General features: G+C 43.0%; 1 protein-coding gene across 6 annotated transcripts in view; it reads right to left on the reverse strand.

Annotated features, from left to right (window-relative positions):
• LOC310714576 (cilia- and flagella-associated protein 337-like) overlaps positions 1-19,765 on the reverse strand; it is a 35,371-nt gene extending 15,606 nt beyond the window's left edge. For 4 of the 6 annotated variants that reach the window (XM_083519975.1, XM_083519976.1, XM_083519974.1 and 1 more), the window contains exons 1-11: positions 14,964-15,064; positions 13,098-13,286; positions 8,797-8,891; positions 7,770-7,862; positions 6,981-7,026; positions 6,253-6,299; positions 4,905-5,022; positions 4,491-4,560; positions 2,647-2,890; positions 1,728-1,833; positions 52-203 (exon numbers count right to left, since the gene is read on the reverse strand). In XM_083519975.1, the coding sequence (XP_083376101.1) occupies positions 52-203; positions 1,728-1,833; positions 2,647-2,890; positions 4,491-4,560; positions 4,905-5,022; positions 6,253-6,299; positions 6,981-7,026; positions 7,770-7,862; positions 8,797-8,891; positions 13,098-13,262 (1,136 nt within the window). In that variant the 5' untranslated portion in view covers positions 13,263-13,286; positions 14,964-15,064. Of the gene's footprint in view, positions 1-51; positions 204-1,727; positions 1,834-2,646; positions 2,891-4,490; positions 4,561-4,904; positions 5,023-6,252; positions 6,300-6,980; positions 7,027-7,769; positions 7,863-8,796; positions 8,892-13,097; positions 13,287-13,557; positions 13,613-14,963; positions 15,065-19,355 lie in introns of those variants that run through there. The other 2 variants (XM_083519972.1, XM_083519973.1) reach the window with 2 other exon arrangements.
• Positions 19,766-19,823: the final 58 nt, after the last annotated feature.

Genomic DNA, 19,823 nt, shown 5'->3' on the forward strand with positions numbered 1-19,823 from the left:
AGATTGTGCTTGACTCAATGTCTACAGCAGATTGGTATATTGTTTGCCTACTTATATTGGAATTGTAGGAGCCCAAAAGTTTCAGCTGCAACATAAAGGGCTTGCAAGTCGGGTGAAAAGTAGCAGGCTTCCATCTCCCCTCTGATTTGGCTGGCTTTGGGCATGACTGTAAGGAGGCAGGAATGGTCTTCAATATCCCAGACCTTTGAGAAGAAATATACGAGTTCAGAAAAGCTGTCCCCCATATCACAAACCTATTGCCCTGATAGCACAAAACTGTCCCATGGTAAATGATTGAAAAAATAAATTGATCAGCCCAGTTATCTCCTGAGATTGTCACAATATATAAATATATATCCCCTGATTCTTTCCCAGGTATTAAGGCATTAAGATTTTGAGTTCCATGAGGCAGAACTTTCAGAAAAGTGAAATCTTACAAGTGAAAACAGTGATTTGCCATTCTTCGTGACTGATAAGATCTATTAGCACTTTGTGGTTGTTCAATAACACATGCGGATAAAATTGTGTGAGAGAAAAATGGATTCACCGAACACCTAAGGAAGCCTCCAGCTGTTACTTCCTTTCTAGCAAATTGAGAAGCAATCATATTGCAATACTGGAAGTGTGAACTGTACCTCTAGGAAGAGGTAGCTGCTTGTGCAGAGGTTTAATTCTATGGCTACCATTATCTCCATCCACCCTTCCTTCTACTTTTTAGTGCTGATCACTGACTCTGACACTACTAAACATTCCGTTCCGGTTTCAGATGTTAGGTAGACCGTATGTTGCAAAATCCTGTATCTGGGAATCTAAACCACACACAGAGAGAAAAGCCCAAACCTACATTTCAGTGTGTGTCTGATTGCCCGAGTTGTGACATCTCCGCCCCACATTATAGTGACTCCTTGCTTGGGATGAATAGGCCATCTGGCACACGAGACAAGTATGACTGGCAATTTCATATGACACCATGGCAATTGTATATGATACCACACTGAAGAAACCTTTGCAGGGATGTGCAATATTTGTTCTGTGTTTGATGCAAGCAGAGGAGGCATGATAGTTCAGTGGCAGAGCACACAGAGATCCGTACTTAGACACACTTATTATAGACAGTCCACAGAATCCAGGCTATGTGGTCATATGGTGACATTCCGTCTTCTAAAATCCCATTTATGGAATGCTCTCCCTAGGGAGGCTCGCCTGGTGCCATCATTACATATCTTCAGGTGCCAGGCCAAAATGTTTCCCTTCAACCAGGCATTTGACTGATGAACTTTATATGGCTTTTTATGTGTTTGTGGGTTATTGGTTTTTGTTTTACAGTGGTACCTCGGGTTAAGTACTTAATTTGTTCCGGAGGTCCGTACTTAACCTGAAACTGTTCTTAACCTGAAGCACCACTTTAGCTAATGGGGCCTCCTGCTGCTGCCGCGCTGCCGGAGCACGATTTCTGTTCTCATCCTGAAGCAAAGTTCTTAACCTGAAGTACTATTTCTGGGTTAGTGGAGTCTGTAACCTGAAGCGTATGTAACCTGAAGCGTATGTAACCTGAAGCGTATGTAACCTGAAGCGTATGTAACCTGAGGTACCACTGTATTATGTATTTTGTGTTCTCATTTTGCATCTTTCTGTTGTGAACTACCCTGGGGTTTGGATGAAGGGTGGCATACAAACTGTACTAGTAGTAATAAACCAAGCAGTTCATTTCCGATCAAAACCCTTACCTTGATGGTGCTGTCCAGAGAAACAGAGAAAATATTTGTACTGCCATGAGCAATGCATAGGAAACCAATTGGGGAAGTATGTCCTCGCAGTATTGCAATCGGCCACCTAGTGAGTGGCAAACATATTTTTGGTTAACTTAGGAGTAGTTTGCTCAGCAATCAAGCATCAGAGAGCCTATAGATTTCTTTAAAATTAATAAGATAAAGCACTTCTATTCACAGTAAGGTTGAAATGCAATTGTGAATACACCTCCCTGCCCAGCCACCAATCCATTTAAAAGCCCAATATGAGTGCATTGAAAACTGCATTTCTGTCTGCCATGTATGCTCATGAATAGCATGAGAGCGCCTCAGAAGTGCTTTTGGGTGGCCTGTGTGAAATCCATCTAATAACACTTTGTCACAGGGAAGGTTAATTGTCACTGAGTCAACCACCTGCTGCTTCTCTACCTCCACTTTTTATTCTTTTTATTTAAATTGTAAGCTCCTCAGGGCAGGGCCCTGTTCTGATGCACTCTGTGTAGAGGCAACATGCACACTATATAGACAACAGCAGCATCCAAAAGACTTACCATATTGGTCTGAATATAGGCTGTATAAAGCCCTATAATCGGGCTAAGGCAGAGAAGCAGGGTTCTCATTTTACGGGTAAAGTCTATATTTGGAGGTGGCTTATATTCACGCCAACAAAGTATTTTCACTTTTACATATGTCTAGGGCTGAAACATAAGAGCCTGCAGTTGCAAACACATGCACATATACACATTACGGTTTGGAACAATTCTTTAAAGATTTGCTCTTCTGTGAAGAACGTTTGCATTGAAACAACATAATGATAGCTTTTAAAAAATACCTCAAAGCCATCAGCTAGCAAACGGATAGAAATTGGCAAGTTTTAACCCATTTTAGCTTTATTTACCCAGGGACATAAGGGTTCCATAGACGGATATTCCGGTCCAAACCACCAGTCACAAGAATATTGCTTTCTCTGCAGAAGTCAAAGGTCTTGACTCCTTTGTGCACCTTAAAAACAGATTCATCACACTGAAAGCGCCTTGCTGGAGAAGCAGTAGCTGGTGGGGCGAATTTGTTATGGCTGACAGTGCTGGAACCCATCAGAGTTTTCAAGCGATGCTTCACATTTTTGGTTCTGCTAACGTAACCTGTGACAAGAAAACAGAAGAGTTGCATGGGAAGAGAAGGAATATGTTATGTACTGAAGTTCTCACTCTGGGCCAGCAGGGGGATACTGTAGATAGTTATGCAAATGAAGGCTCGAAAGTGACGTTCAGTGATTGGATAGTTTTAGAAAATGGCAACAGTTACATTGTTCTGGAGCTCTATATAAACAGGCTGACTGAGCTCCTCAGCTCAGTTCTGTTCCAGCTTACAAATAAAGAGCTGCTTTGGAAGAATCGCTGTGTCGTCTGATATGTTTGCTCACAACTTAACAGAAGACAAACTGAAAGCCCTCAAGGTAGAGAGATAATTGATTCCATTGCTAGGAAAGGGCTGTAAGCTCAGGTGGTAGAGCATATGCTTTCCATGCAAAGTTCCAGGTCGCCAGGGAGGAGAAATTCAATTCAGTGTGCATTTAAAGCCAAATCTATCAAATTCACACTTTCCAAAATAATATGCAAGCCAAAACACAGCTATCCTTCAAAATTTGCATTGATCCAATGCAGTTCTGCAACCAATGTTTACAAAAATGCATACCGTATATTAGGGAACTTGCTTGCAAAAATGTGCACGAGTCAAAACTTCAAATGTGCTTATTAGGAGAAATTCACACTAAAATGCTGATGAATTTTCATGAAAAACAATTAAGAAGGAAAACTGCAAATTGCTGCAAAATGTGGACAACTGAATTTAAGATTGGGAGACATACGATACAATACAATATGATAATCTTTATTGTCATTGTCCCATACAGAACAACGAAATTGAAAAAATCTACACCAGACATTCAAAAACCAACAAGCCTGCTATCCCAGCCTGGGCAGCCCTCTAAAAACTCTGATACCCCATAATTAAATACAAGATACTCCCACAGAGACTACCTTACACTACGTTTAAAACCAAAATTGCATTTGGATAGAAACTGTTTCTCAGGCGCATAGTCCTAGTCTTTATAACCCTGTACCTTCTTCCAGAAGGCAGAAGCTGAAAGACAGCATTTCCGGGGTGCGCAACTGAGAAACAGAGAGAAATAAAACTGACTGATCCTTCCATCTCTACTCCCAGGTTCACTGCTGGGTGCTTCCAGGTAGGGCTGGGAAACACTCTTGACCTGAAACCATAGAGATCCACTGCCAATTACTGTTGACAATCCTGAGCTAGATGGACCAGGTGTCTGATTTGGTATAAGGCATCTCTTTGTGCTCCTATGAACAAATTTTCTGCACATTTGTTGGGGAGGAATAACATAGTGGAATGAGGACTTAAACCAAGAGTACCTGGGTTCAAAACATTGTTCAACCATTTGAGTCACGTGACTCTGGTTCAGTCCTTAGGTCGGTCCCTATCTTTCGTGCTACTCTACGCAGAAAGTGCTTTTGAAAAGACAAAATAGAGAGTGAGCAGGAGAAAGCACATCTGTTGCCCTGACCTCCTTGGAAGATAGGCAAGATAACAATGAGATCAACTAAAATAAACTATCCTCTTTTTAAAAAAGTGAAGGAGAAATGACTGCTATCTTTTATTAAATCTTACTTCAACTTCAAATTCTGACATGTTTATTCTGCTAGAGAATGCCCAACTTACCTATAACCAGTGCAGTGCAATCATCATTTGAACTAGAGATGACGGATTCCATAGAAGGGATATATTGAATCTGCAATAGCAAATGTGCAAAGGAAAATCCTATGAAATTCAGAGTGTCCCAAGGATATCCCAGGCAAATACCATGGCGCAACAAAGGCAAATCTGGGGAAAGCAAGGAGAAGCACAACCTTCCCAAAAGCAGGTGAGGTAAGATGTGCTGTGCAGAAATGATCTTACAAATAATATGGTGGGATCGTGAAATAAGAATACTCCTCAAAAACCTCTTCAAAGCAGATGCAAACAACTGCACCCACCTGCTCATGGGAAATAATTAACTGAATCCTTCACAGTTAACAGAAAGAAGATAGTAGTTGAACATGTAGAAGACAGCACAAATGTCTGAAGTTCTCTTACCTTGGTAACCCAGTCATTATGAACCTTCCAGCGAATGAAGGTGATATTTTCTTGCTCATAAATAGCATTGGCAGAAATGGTTGGGATTTCTTCTACGGGTGGATATTTTGTCCAATTCCTATCAGAACACACACACACACTGTTAGGATGGAAGAATGAAACCCAGACAATATTGGATTCACCACCAAACATACTATTCTGAATTAGCATCTAGGAAATTATTCTCGCAAACTTTGTCTTGATGCAATAATGCCCCAATAGATTTTGTTTTGTTTTAAAGGAGCTTTAAGGAAGCATGCCAACAAATGTGCAAATAACTGTCACTCTTGCTACCTGCAGAATGGGCTACCGCTGGTGGGAATTCTTCTGCCCACAATTTGGTGGGCAGAATTGGGAGCTCCACATGAGCAGTGGCGGAGCTTCATTTTTCGGCACCGGGGGGGGGGGGTTGAGAGCAGGTGGGGGCGGGGCTGGTGTGCATCCTGGGGGCGGAGTGCACTACCTGTGAGAGTGGGCACCCAGCGCAGGCAGGGGGCAGCCGCAATGGTACTCTACTGGGCTCACGCTGCCAGGGGCGGTACACTCCCCCCGCACTCCTCTTCCTCCACCAGTGCACATGAGAGGAGTGAACTTGACATCATTCTGTGGACAGAGGCTGGTGATGCTTTTTTGAGGACTCCACATCATCCAAACCCATCCAGTGTGGATTGCAGCCATGTTAGTGGAAGGTCACATCCACACCATATATTGAAAACACAAATACAGTGGTACCTCAGGTTAAGTACTTACCGTAATTCGTTCCAGAGGTCTGTTCTTAACCTGAAACTGTTCTTAACCTGAAGCACCACTTTAGCTAATGGGGCCTCCTGCTGCTGCTGTGCCGCCGGAGCACGATTTCTGTTCTCATCCTGAAGCAAAGTTCTTAACCTGAAGCACTATATCTGGGTTAGCGTAGTCTGTAACCTGAAGCGTATGTAACCTGAGGTACCACTGTAATGGGCATTTAAAGCACATGGACCCCCTCCTCCAAATAATCCTGGGAAGTATAGTTCCTGAAGCTACAATTCCTAAACCCTTAAGAAACTACAGTTCCCATGGTTCTTTAGGTTAAGTCATTTGCTTTAAATGTATGGTGTGGATATGACCATTTTATTTTTTTTAAAGGATTACAGGGAAGCCATGGTGTATCTACCTCAATATTGTCCACATAGACTGGTAGAGGCTCTCCAGCATTTTAGACTACAGTCTTCCACATCTCTGGAGATGCCAGAGATGATGAAAGAGTGCTTGGGAATAGGGTAACACTTTGTGTTAAAATCCACATAGGCCTGGTCAAACTGTCACGTACCTCAGTGTTTCTGCCACAGAACTGATCAACAGGATATTAACACAGCCCTGTATTGAACAAAATGCCACCATATCAGTACCCAGATTTATAATCGGCATTATTACCACCACAACATAAGCCTAAGGTAATTTTTAACTATTGGTTAAAAGAACAGCGGGTGGCGCTGTGGTCTAAACCACTGAGCCTAGGGCTTGCCAATCAGAAGGTCGGCGGTTCGAATCCCCACGACGGGGTGAGCTCCCGTTGCTTGGTTCCAGCTCCTGCCCACCTAGCAGTTTGAAAGCACACCAAAAAGTGCAAGTAGATAAATAGGTACCGCTCCGGCGGGAAGGTAAACGGTGTTTCCGTGCACTGCTCTGGTTTCACCAGAAGCAGCTTAGTCATGCTGGACACATGACCCGGAAGCTGTCTGTGGACAAACACCGGCTCCCTTGGCCAATAAAGCGAGATGAGCGCCGCAACCCCAGAGTCATCTGCGACTGGACCTAACGTCAGGGGTACCTTTACCTTTTAAAAGAACAGGAGAAGAAGGGTAGTCTATATCCTGCAGCAAATGCCCAACAGCAAAAAATATCTCTGATTATATTTAAACCTATATTCTGTGTGTTTCATTTTTACAAGTTGTGGATACCTTTCTTAGAAACAAACTGCAAAACTCAGTAAGTTCTAGCTGTGCCATTTTCTCAGTTTATATCTGAATTAAAACATACCAAACCTTATCAACATACCTGCTCGTCACCATATGATATCACGCATTCACCTTCTCCCCAAACACTTTAAACAGGAAGAAAAAGCATTATACAGTCTGTCTGTAATTTGTTCAAATAAAGCTTCTACCCTGATCATAGCTAATACATACAGTAGCTCCTTGGAGAAAAAGACGAATACAAATGCAATGTATAAATACATGTGTACAAAAGATGGGTCTATTCCCCCGCTCTGAGGTCTAACTTCTAGAAATGCTGGCAGGGCAGAGCTGAACCCTGAAGATCTTCCATGAATGAAATTTTAAACAAGGCATCTCCATGGTGGAATCCACACACATATTTAAAAAAAACGCTGTGAAAATGCTTTTTTAAAAAACGTTTTGAAAAATATATTGAATTTGCCATACCTCACCATCATCATCTAGTGTCACATTTGTATATTGCACTTTACAACACACTTGAAACATTTTATTTGCAGCTGTATAAGAGTCCCAAGAAGCGTAAAAGAGGAGGAAAATTGGGACAGGCATAAGAAAGGACAGGCTGTCCCTGGTAAACAGAGGCAGTTGGATTGTATGTTTTTCCATTGCTATTAGAACAGAATAAGAACTGCAGTTAATCAGATGGCGTTAATTCTGTATTTCTGCTCCTAAATAGGTTTTAGTCTCATCCAAGCTCAATATAATATAGGAAATGTTAGAAATAAAAAATAACTATATGTCTTCTTTCTTCTATATTCACGGGAAAGGTATATAAACTGGGGGGGTGGGTGGATGTAATTTGGTTAAGACTGTTGAGTCCAAACTGTACCTGTAATCCAAACACAGAGGCATTGTTTCAAGGGCCACAATTTGGCAATACGGTTCCAAGTTGGAGAGCTCATAGAGTCGTATCTCTCTATTACTGTAAAACACAATGTTAATTAAACACTTTTAAAGCCCAGTAAATGTTGCTTTTTAAAGCCAGTTGATGTTAATAAACTACAATTTTCACTCCACCTTTAATTTAAAAACAGCTTGTTTTAGTTCTTGTGTTAGACAAAACTCAACAGATTCATTTTGCATTGTATGGTGGATTCAGATTTAGCATTGATTAAACAACAATAATTTGTTTTCTTTACTTGACATCAGCTGAATTATAATAGATGTCTAAAGGGCAAGGAGTGTGGATGAGAAAAGATTCCTGGTTTGCCACAGAACTCCAAGAGACTCAAACACCATTTCTCTCCTGAATCTCCATGGTTCTGAAATGGGTGCTGCCATATTGAAATCAACGATATAAGCAGAAAAATCCAAAATGTCAGCACTAACACCACAGTTATGCTCCTGCAGTGAATTAACACTAAAATGCCTACAGGCCACTTATTCTGAAGCAGACTCACAGAGGCTTGGGTGGAATCTACACACATGTTTAAAACACTGTGAAAATCTTTTTTTTTTAAAATCGTTTTGAAAAATGCATTGAATTTGCTATAGCTCGCCATCTCCATCTAGTATCACAATTGTATATTGCACTTTACAACACATTCAAAACGTTTTCTTCGCAGCTGTATAGCTGAGTCCTGTGGCTTGTACCTGGAACAGGACCTTATAGTTTACTGCCTATTTACTCCAAGCAAACTATAAATACTTTGCATTAACCATAATGAAACAAGATAGCATCAACATGAACAAGGTGTGTTGCCTACCATTTTCTCTTCCTTGTTTGCTGTTCACATTTTATACGAATATGTTCGTATTTTATAGAATTAGGAACAAATTTGTGAAATTTCTGTGACACTTTTCAAATGGTAGTAGCATATCCATCATACTTAGAAACCCAGAAATTGACTACGTACCAGGTTCCAATAATTAGCTTGTTGTAATGGGCCATTAAAATAGAGTCGGAAACCCACTTTAGCCTCCTGTTTTGTAGTTTGTTTTCATTTTCATCCTAGACTCCAAAAGAGAACATGTTCAAAAGTCTGATCTAAACTGAAACATATCAACCATAGTTAAGCCGCTGGGCTAGGTTCGCATAGAACACAAAGTCATGGTTTAATAAAATATAGTTTACTAAAACCATGTGTCAGCCACTGGAGCAGGGGCCTGGGGATGTGCTGCCACCTTCTCATTTATCAGCAGATGTGCATCATTCAGCTGCCGAGTCTGATAAGCTGTGGGGCAGAATCCAGCGAAAAAAATGGCCCGGCGCTCCCCAAAATACAGCCAAATTAACAGACTACAGTGCTTTGACATGCCTCTTCCCCCTGACTCAATCACACTGTGGTTTAGCATTATATTTGAACCAGGCCAGAGGCTGTTCTAATGGAAGCAGCAGCAATAAGAAAGCCCTGAATGTAACAACCTATGAAAAAACTTGTGATTTGTTGGTGTGGTGGTAGCCAACAACCAAGTTAAAAGCAGTTGCAGCTTCCAATGAGCACATAAAAATGTTAATTGAACAAGGAACTCTCAAACTAAGGCACAGGAAATCTCCAAATAAATGTCCCTGGGTTTTTTAAAAATTGCCTCTGACTTGATAGATAATTTCTTGTTCTGTTTCCTGTTTTATATGCACCCCTCCCCCCATTTCCTCACTTTTTCCTCTTTTCTGCCTTTTATTAATCCTTCTGAAACAAATGCCCATTGTGGAAAAAATAAATACATAAAGGAGAATTCCTTGGATGCCAGGGTCCAGGTTTGGGGCAAGTATTATTTGGTGACAGAACCTCAACTGAAGTTTAAAAACACAAAACATGCAGCAAAGTAAAGTGTGAAAATATAGGCTGTTATTCTTTTGTGAGTTTCAAAACTTCCCCTAGTATAGAAAAAGACCACATGTTTGGTGAATTATAAATGGTCAGGGGCGCCGACTTATAAAAAATATTGGGGGGGCCCATACCGGGGTCCTGCCGCTGGTTCGCTCGGGTAGCCGGGAGAACGCAGTTCAAGGTGGCGGTGTTGGGGAGAGACCCTCGCTCAGGGCGCCACAAGACTTGGCGGCCGGCGGCCTATCTGGGGGGTTTTGGAGCGTATTTCGGCGGAGCGATTGGGGAGGAGGGGGTTTGTTGCCGGATTCTTCAGCTGAGCCGGAGATCTGCTGCTGGGGGGTCCCTGGGCCGAGTTGTGAGCACGGCCTGCTGAAGGGAGATCCAGCCGATTGCTCGACGGGGACGGCCGGGGCTCTCCGGCTAGGGCGCGCAGCTGGCTGGCGAGGGAGCAGGTGGGGAGGAGGCGGGGTCCTCACTCTCTTAGGAAACGCACCCGCGTGCCCGATTGCCACGAAGTCCGAAGGGTGCGTGTGTGGAATTAAAAAGCAAAAACGAGATACGGGCAGGGCAGGCAAAGAGTTTTCCGCAAGAGGATGGAGGGCAGGTTGAAGAGAAAATCACTCAGGATGAGACAGTCAAATCAGCCATGATAAAATGGGCTCAGGATATTGGGTATAACATCATGTTTGAGAACTGGGAAAGGTTATGGACCACCGGAATGAAATTCACGGCATGTAATGCCTTGAAGGAAAATATTATGAAAATGATTTATAGGTGGTACATGACCCCAGTCAAGCTTGCAAAAATATATCACCTGTCTGATAATAAATGTTGGAAATGTAAGGAGGCTGAAGGGACATTCTTTCATCTCTGGTGCACTTGTCCAAAAGTGAAGGCCTTCTGGGAAATGATCTATAATGAGTTAAAAAAGGTATTTAAGTATACCTTTCCCAAGAAACCAGAGGCCTTCCTCTTGGGCATTGTTGGCCAGAAAGTGTTAAAGAAGGATAGAACTTTCTTTATGTATGCAACTACAGCAGCAAGAATACTTATCGCAAAATATTGGAAGACACAAGATTTGCCCACACTGGAAGAGTGGCAGACGCAATTGATGGACTACATGGAACTGGCTGAAATGACTGGCAGAATCCGAGATTTGGGAGAAGAAACAATGGAAGAGGACTGGAAAAAATTTAAGGACTATTTACAAAAACAATATAAGTTGTATGAATGTTAAAAATTTACACGATTCGGAAACTATAGCTTCAGCAATTAGATTTGGGAAACAGGAAATTATATTTTAAGTAAGAAAAGGTCAAAATCTAAGGTAATACTATGTTTAATTTAAGATATAAGTAACTGATGAAAAGTATGTTAAACTTAGAGGTATAGTATTTGAAAAGTACAAAATAAGGTACGAAACAAGGTAATAATTTGCTGATATCTTTATTATAAAGAATGCAGGGTAAGGGAGATGCGAGGAAGTCCAGTTAGTTATATAAAAAATGTGTTGAATGGTTGGTTTTCTTTTCTTCTTTTTCTTTTTTTCTTTTTCTTGTTCTTTTACTTTTTTCTTCAGTGTATGTTTCTAACTTTGTATTTGAAAACTTAATAAAATATTTATAAAAAAAGAAGAAGAGAAAATCCTTTCGCTTTTCTGGGGCGCAGGGAAGTCTCAGAGCCGGAGGTTGGGGAAGGGACCCCCTTTGCTCTGCCCTCTTCTCCCGTCTTAGATTCGCATGGGGGTCCCCGCCCGAGCTTGCCTGGCCACCGGGCCACACAAGGGCCGCGCTCTACGCGGCGCACCTTGCTAGCCGCGCAGCTGTCCTCCGCGGCTGTGGAGCGGCCCTGCGCCGGTGCCCAGCCCCTCTGGGCGCCCGCTGCGCTGCCAATGACAAGCGGGCGACGTCGCGGGCGGGGAAGGCGTCGCTTTCTTTCCCGATCCTTCATCCTCCCAGTCTTCCAGCCCTTTTTTGGGTTGGAAGCTCGTCTCGTTCGCCCTTCTCCTTTCTTCACCCTGCGCGCAATTTTCCTCCCTCGTCTCCCTCCCCATTTCTCCTTCCTTCCTTCCTTCCTGACTGACTGACGGGCTCGGGCTTTGGCTCTGGCTTTGGCTCGGGCTCAGGCTCGGGCTCGGGCAGCCACAGCGTCGGCGGTGTTGGCGATCGGCGGCACGGGGGGATGGCCCTCCCGGGGGAGCCGGCGCTGCTCAATGGGGTTGCCAAGGAGACAGGCCGGCCGCCCCCCTCCCCCGGCCCGGCGCCCCCCCGCGCCAAGCGTCGACAGGCAGAGCCAGCGTGGCGGTGGCGCTCTGCTGGAGGGGCGCCCGAGATTATTGGGGGGGCTGAGCCCCCCCAAACGAATTTTTGAGGGGGCTCGGGCCCCCTAAAGCCCCATGGAGTCGGCGCCTATGTAAATGGTTTACTTACAAACTCTCCAAAGGTCAGATTCGTGTACTTTTCTATACAGCATTCAGCAAAAGTTGCAAAGGCAGTAAAACTTGGCTTGGTTACAGTAGTGAAAGTTCCTAAATTATTGGTATAGGAACTTGAGTGGCTTGTTGGAGCCATGATTGCTCCAGCTTAGCCTCTTCACATGCTGTGCTTCTCAGGTAGAGTGAGGGGGAACAAAGGCTTGATTACCTAGTCCCTCCCAAGGTGAGCTAAGTCTGGCAGGACAACTTAGTCAATGGCCTTAACCCCTTGATGCATTAATTACATTTAAGCATGGTGGTTATATGAGGCTGGTTATCCCACGATTTTCAGAATGAAGGCAGCACCTTTTGTTAGCAACATGCATATAAACCCTTCTGCATGTCAGCCTCTGTGCATGCATGTGTTTGACTTGATCCTTTGACAGAACGTTAAGAACATAAGTGGTATGCTCCCAAACCTTTGTGGATTTACCAATTCAGGGTCTGCTAAAATACTTCTCTTATTTCATAGTTCAACCTTTTGGCTCCTTAAACCAGACTTTTTCAACCCAGGTGTTGTTGTACTACAATTCCCATCATCCCAAGCTAGCATGACCAGCGCTCAGGGATGATGCAAGCTGTAGTCCAACAACATCTGAGGACCGAAAGTTGAGAAAGCCTGCCTTAGACGATACCATAGACCCACATAACTCATATCATCCTTTAATCTGTCTGGTTCGGTGTAGAGACAAGCATATATACATTTGTCAGAGTTAATTTCATCACAATTATACTTGGCTGACATCATTTTGAGGAATACAGTCATGAGTGAATGTGTTGCAAGAGAATGATAATGATTGTTAGGACAGCAGAAAAGCAATCTCCTTTTCATTTTAGCCTCAGTAGGAAGATCTTACACCTATTATCAGTAAATATCACAGTCTTTAAATAATACCTCACTTCTTAAACTCACAAGAATCAGAGAGGTTTTCTTCAGTTTTAAGTTTGCACTCCAAATGGAAACCAATCCATCTTGGCCAACACATAAGATGTGACCATCCACCGTTGAGGAGACGTAAAGGAGTGGCTCTCTGTGAGGTGTTTCTGTCACTCTGGATGGATGGAGAAGTGATGACATTTGCCTTAGGTGGTGCTCTTCCAGCTAAACAAAGCAGAATTCAAGTTTGGGTTAAGACCACACACACAAACTGAGGCAAAGGAACACGTACGGGTTGTGAGCTACTTTCCTTAGTATGCTCATTGTACAATATACAGTATATTTTGTTCTGTGGTGCTGGTAAGTCTTAACACACTCGTTTCTTTTGTACAACATGGGTAGCTGTAAAATATGGATATTGGTCTCCCTGATTGCACCCTGGTTAATTACAGGACAATTTAAAGTGAACAAACAGTGCAAAGAGATGCGTAAGTACCTCACTCCGTCATGCTGCAGCTCAAATCTGAGTTCTGTTGCTCTCACACAGCTGCTCTTAAGCAACAAAGAAAGACATCAGGAGATCTGATTATACACCTCCTGTGTTGCATCTAGTTTGGCTCTTACTGACATTAATTAATGCTGTTCTCTCACATGGAGGCTTGCTTTAATCTAGCAAGAAAAGCTCTCGCAAAGTATATTTTGTTGATCAAAATCATTGATAACATTGCTTAAGAAACTTCAGTGAGGCAATAAGAGATTGTAGTGCATTAAATGATGAAATAGATCAGAGGAAAAGATAGAACTGGGTAAATGTGTATCCATTTGTGTCAGTGGAAGCTTGGCCACTGATTTCTATGGGAAGTGCATTACACTCCCAGATTGGTAGGGACTTAATAGATGATCTGAATAAACAAGGCATTCTGGATAACACTCCCCCTGAAAACTAGTTTGCCCACAAGAGCTACAGTGCCCAGGGCAAACTACAGTTCCCAGGATTCTTTGAGGAAAGGCTTTTAATGTATGGTGTTGTGGGTGTGAGTATGGGTTTTATAGGTCAAAGCTAGCACTTGGAAACAAATAGGCAGCCAATGTAGTATGGTTTTCAATACAACTTTCATTTCCAGATAGTTACCTAGGAGCAAGGCATCTTAGTTAACTTGCTGCCTACCTAGCCACATTACCTGATTGCTTAACTGCATTGTTTGCAGTTAAATTCATAAACATTTAAGGATTCCCTTAAAGTTACCCCAGTGAATTCAGTGGAACTTGCTACTGAATAGACATGGATGGGATTGCACTATAAGTCTAGATACAACTTCGAGTGCTTTTTATACTGGGCTCCTTTAAAACTCCTTGCACCTGGTAAGAGAACATAGTGGGCTCATTTGTCACTCATTTATCTCCTCCCATTATATTTCACTATATTTGATGTTTTACTGTCAAATTCATTATTTCATATGTACATGCAGCTACATATGAACCAATATTAAGGACATATATTGACAGAAAATGCAATTAATTGTTCACTGGTAAAGAAATTACTTTTTAATACAGTAAACACACTTGCAAGCTTCCTTAATCACTAGTGCAAACCTTTCTTTAAAAATTATTCCTCCCCACAACAGATAGTTTATAGAAAACAAGTACCACTTTGGTATCAGCAGATGTTGTTTGCTCACTTTTTAAAGCTTTAGATAAGATCCACACAGATTTTGAACTGAAAAAGAAGCATTACTGCCTGACTGGAAACCAAACAAATTAAGTCAGCTATAAATCTTTCTCGTTGTTCAAGAGTTTGTGGTCCAGTGCCTTTGCTTGAAAATGTTATGTTGCTATGTGCAAATAAGCGGGAACAAAATCAGACTTATTTCTCATGAGTAATTGTATATGCAAAGCACTCACTTTCTGGATGCAATCCCACCTGCTGTAGCACTGACTTTGCCTCTTTTGGAAAACAGTGCAAGGTTTATTTATGGGCACTCCAATCTGTTTCGCCAGCAAACTATGATCCGAAAGGACTACAGTATTTGGTAATGCTGAAGTTGTTATGGTGACGCAATGCAGCAACATCAAAACAAGGAACTGCTAATGCTAGTAACAGTTTCAGGCTTCCTTGACGATACAGAGTGTGAATAAGTTCAAGCATGCTCCTATATTGACTTCAGTAATTTTCATGCCCACCAAATGCTTCGAGGATTGTGGGCATAGATCAGAGGTTTTCAACCTTTTTGAGTCCATGGCTTCCTTATCCAATCTCTGTCAACCTGTATGAGGCTCAGGAACCCAGTTATGCCACCCCCTTGCCTGCAGAGCTGGCAGCCTCTCACCCTTTTTCGAACACCCTCCCTTGTGGAGTGTCCCCTCAGCCTCTTCTCCTCTCCCCTCTCCTTGGGAGTGTTCCAGGCAGCAGCAGCTGCTGTCCCTGGTCTCTGAGCTGACCGCCCCCCCCCCGCCCCAAAGAGAGGTGTCTCCCAGAGGTACCATTCGCTTGCAGAGCTTATAGCCAGGACTGCTGCAATAAACAACTGTGAGAGCCTTCAGGAGGCAGAGACACGAGAAGGCATCAGAGGAAGGAGGGAAGGAAAGAGGGACAGAGGCCAGTGTTGCCCGTAGCACCCCTGACAATCATTCAAGGTGCTCCAGGGTGCCACAGCACACTGGTTGAAAACCACTGGCATAGGTCACGGTGCAGGGGACATGGATATAAACCTTGAGGAAATGGACAAGGTGCTTGGAAGTGTCAGGGTGACTACTTGCACTGTGGACCCTTGCCACTCACTGCTGATAAAAACTAACAGGGTGATGACAGCTGGCTGGGCCAGGGAGGTGATTAATGCCTCCTTAAGAGAGGGGGTGGTCCCTGCCTGCTTGAAGGAGGCAGTGGTAAAACCACTCCTCAATAAACCCTCCCTGGAATTGGAAAATCTAAGCAACTACCAGCCAGTTGCTCATCTCTCTTTCTTGGGCAAGGTTCTCAAGCATGTGGTTGCAGGCCAGATCCAGGCACTTTGGGAAGAAAGTGATTTTCTAGGTCCATTTCCATTGGGGTTTAGGCCCAATTTTGGCAAAGAAACTGTTTTGGCCATCCAATATGTGCAGTGGCGTAGCGTGGGGGTGCAGGGGGGGCGGCTGCACCGGGCACAACATCTGGGGGGGCGCTCGCACTCACAGCTCTCTGCCCCCTGCTAAAATCCACGGGTTAGGGGGCGCAAATTACTTGCCTTGCCCCGGGTGCTGACAACCCACGCTACGCCACTGAATATGTGGACCTCTGTCAAGAGAGAGATGGGAAATGTGTCCCTGTGAATTCCCTCAACCTGTCTGTGTTTTTTGATACCACTGACCATGGTATCCTTCTGGAGTGGCTGTTTGGGTTAGGAGTGGGTGGCACTGCTTTGCAGTGGTTCTGGTCCTACTTGGATGGTCATTTCCAGGTGTTTGGGGAGTACTGTTCAGCTCCATGGAGCCTTCAATGTGGGGTTTCTCAGGGTCCAATTTAATCTCCCATGTTGTTTAATAGCTACATGAAACTGCTGAGTGGGGTCATTCAGAGGTTTGGACTTGAAAGAAACCTTCTATTTAGCCAATAGAATGGGTTGTGGTGTACACTTACTTGCAATGTTTGTAGTGAGAAGTTTCCTCAGTCTGTATATGTGCCCATGGGTCCTCAAAGGATGGCAGCCACTGATCTGCACTCTTAGTTCCATGCTTCCTTCCCCACACACTACACCTTTGAAGCACATGGTTCTACTCAAAGAATACTGGGCACTGTAATTTGTTAAGGGTTGCTGGGAATTATAACTCTGCGAGAGATAAAATACAAGGCCCAGAATTCTTTAGGGAAGGAAATGTGCTTTGAATGTGCTTTAAGGGTATAGTGTGCCTACAGTTGTAGGGCCAATACATTCACAGTGGAGTTGGCATGATATTGTAATGAAGAACATGACATATGAGGCAGAAATTCGTGACACAAATTTCAGCTTGGTTGTATATATGTTGTGTGGCCTTTAGCAAACCACTGAGGCTTGGGCTCCAATCTGCAATAGATATTTATATTGGCATATTTTAGAGAATGTTGTAAAGATTGCTGAGACAATATTTGTGACTTGCTTTCAGTATTTATGAAAAGGGCTATTTGAATACTAACTGCGTGGGAGGGTCTTCCCAGAGCACTGGGCTAAAGCTGCATCTGTTCTGAAGCTTCTACAAAAGCTAGCAAATTATTCCATAGAACATAGTGGTTTGACTAATAACAACGGAAATGTCAATTTTCAGAGACTCAAAGACACAGGCAATTTTTCCACAACCGTCTTGCTAATTAACAAATCTCAACATTGTTGCTGATACGGTACGACAGACCATAAAAAGTGGAAGCGCTTATTCACAGTCTCAGCATGGCTTTCCAAAGGAATTGTAAGTGATGCACCTACTAGCCCTGTGCTGCTGACCTCCTGCATTTAACTCTAAGTACAAGAGACAGGAATGGCAAACTGTGTGTAATAAATTAAAGAGCGAAGATGATACAGCTTGAAAATGATGCATCTCTTTATCAAGCTCGGCGAGAAATCTAATCAGCAATAAACAGCAGCTGACAGGGAAGAAACTTGAACAAATGCATTTATGACAAGCAAATAGCTGTACACAGCCTAAGCAAGGAAGGGAACGGATTAATGTGTTACACTAATTCATACTGATAGTTTGACATTATGCACTAAAAATTAACTGAGCAAAAGAAGTACATGTCATAAAGAGAAATTAAAAAGTCCACTAAAGGAAATCACAAGTGTGTGATAAGCTGCTGAGAGATACTCTTCACCATTTATTCAGTTAAACGCCATCTGAAAAGGACACTGGAGTCTAGATTAAAGGTCAAATTGAACAACATAAGAAAGATTCCCTTGCCCACCAAATGAGGGAGAAATATATCCGTCAGCAATTTCTTCCAGCCGTCTTGCCCTTGAGTTGCTGCTGTTCTATTCAATACTCATTTTTAGAAGAAAAATCTATTAACACAGTGCATCTCCTCTGCTATTTCTTAGATATGATTGCATAGACATGTATAGGATTCCATCTATCTATATTAAGACTGCAATCCTATGCATACTTACCTGGGAGTAAACCCAGCTGAACACAGTGAGACTTTTTTGTTTTTACAGAATAAACATGCTCATGATTGTGCTGTAAATCTTCATAATTCTACCAAACACTTACTCTGAAGATTTGTTTGTAATCCCCCCCTCCGATGCCCCCTTGAGGTCATGCATGTATGTACAAACAACCCTTCCCAAAGCAAAAATCGTAACCAGGTGAATTTAAGTCCTAAATGTACTTATTGCTTGTTCAGTCCTATAAATGTTTATTTGGAAATAATTCCTCCAAGTTCAGTGGAGCTTAATCACAAATAAGCATGAATAGGATTACAAGCCTTGTTTGGCAAGAAATACCATTGAAATCAATGAGGCTTAGACTGTGTTCACACTCCAATGTGCTGTGCTGGGTTTTTTATTCATGATGTTCATACAGCAACAGCATTCTTCAAAGTGCATATATATTATTTAACTCAGAGGAAGAAAAAAAAAGCTGATTGCAATTCCTTCTCATAAATCAGGTTACCTGAATGTACCTTATGTACCCACTTATGTACCTTATGTACCTACCTGAACCTTATTCTCTTCCCCAGAGGCCAATTGTTGCTGCCAAATGAAGTGATCTGAGTAACCACCAGAGACAGGATCTTTTTAATAGTGGCATCTTGGTTACGTCACACTGTTCCCAGAGAAGTTTGCCTGAACTCATCTTTGCCCTCTTTTATGCTGCAGGTGGATCTTGTTTATTCAGTGCTTTTAAACAACTTGTGTCTCATTATGGCACGGCCCTCTTAATTTTGAACTTGGGTTTTAACTGTGTTTTTAGTTTGTAATGGTTTTTACAGCACTCATTTTTATTGTATTGTAATTGTTTTGTTTCGCGAACTGTCCCTCAGGGAACTTATGTTTTGGATAGCCTTGGTGATTGAGGAGGATTAAGTGGCTTGGTGCAATCTGGGACCCCTGGAACGTCGCATCACTTGGGAGTTTGGGGTGGCAAGAAACAATACACCGTAACTGAGGCAATGAACTATGTACGGATACTGACATGAATTTGTAGAACAGCTTGGTAGCGCATTGTTGAGTTCTGTACTGTTTTTATTGTTGTTAAAAGTTGAATTAAAAACGTTTTTTTAAAAAAAAGATTCAGGAAACACAAAAGAAGTACTTTGCACAACACATGGTCAACTTATGGAATTCACGACACAGAATGTGTGGAATTATTTCCGTCCTGCCTTTACTCCAAGAAGCTCGAGGCAGGGCACGTGGTTCTTTCTCTTCTATCTTCACAGCAACCCCGTAAGGGAGGCTAGCATGAAGAGGCAGCATAGCGAGAGGTGAGCTGCGTAGTGTACATTTAAGGAACAATGCGGTGGGAAGAGACCGGAGGAGGGCTATGACATTTACGCCCTGCTCCTGGGTTTCCTTAGCAGCGTCTGGTCGGCTAAGACTGCCGGGATGACTTCGACCCAGCGGAGCTCTGCTTACGTTCTCCACAAACAAAGAAAAGCAAATGAAAACATGGACGTTCCGCATCCTTGCCACTAGAGGGCGGGTTTCCTCAGCAAGCCTAGCGGAGAACACTGACTTGTACCGCGCACGCGCCCTCCTGCGCTACTTTTCTCCGAGGCCGCAAACAGCCTTACGGCGCCCCGCCCCGCTCTCAAGGAGCCCG

The sequence above is a fragment of the Podarcis liolepis genome (genome assembly GCF_965112155.1).
Source record: "Podarcis liolepis genome assembly, chromosome: 9".
Taxonomy (NCBI): domain Eukaryota; kingdom Metazoa; phylum Chordata; class Lepidosauria; order Squamata; family Lacertidae; genus Podarcis; species Podarcis liolepis.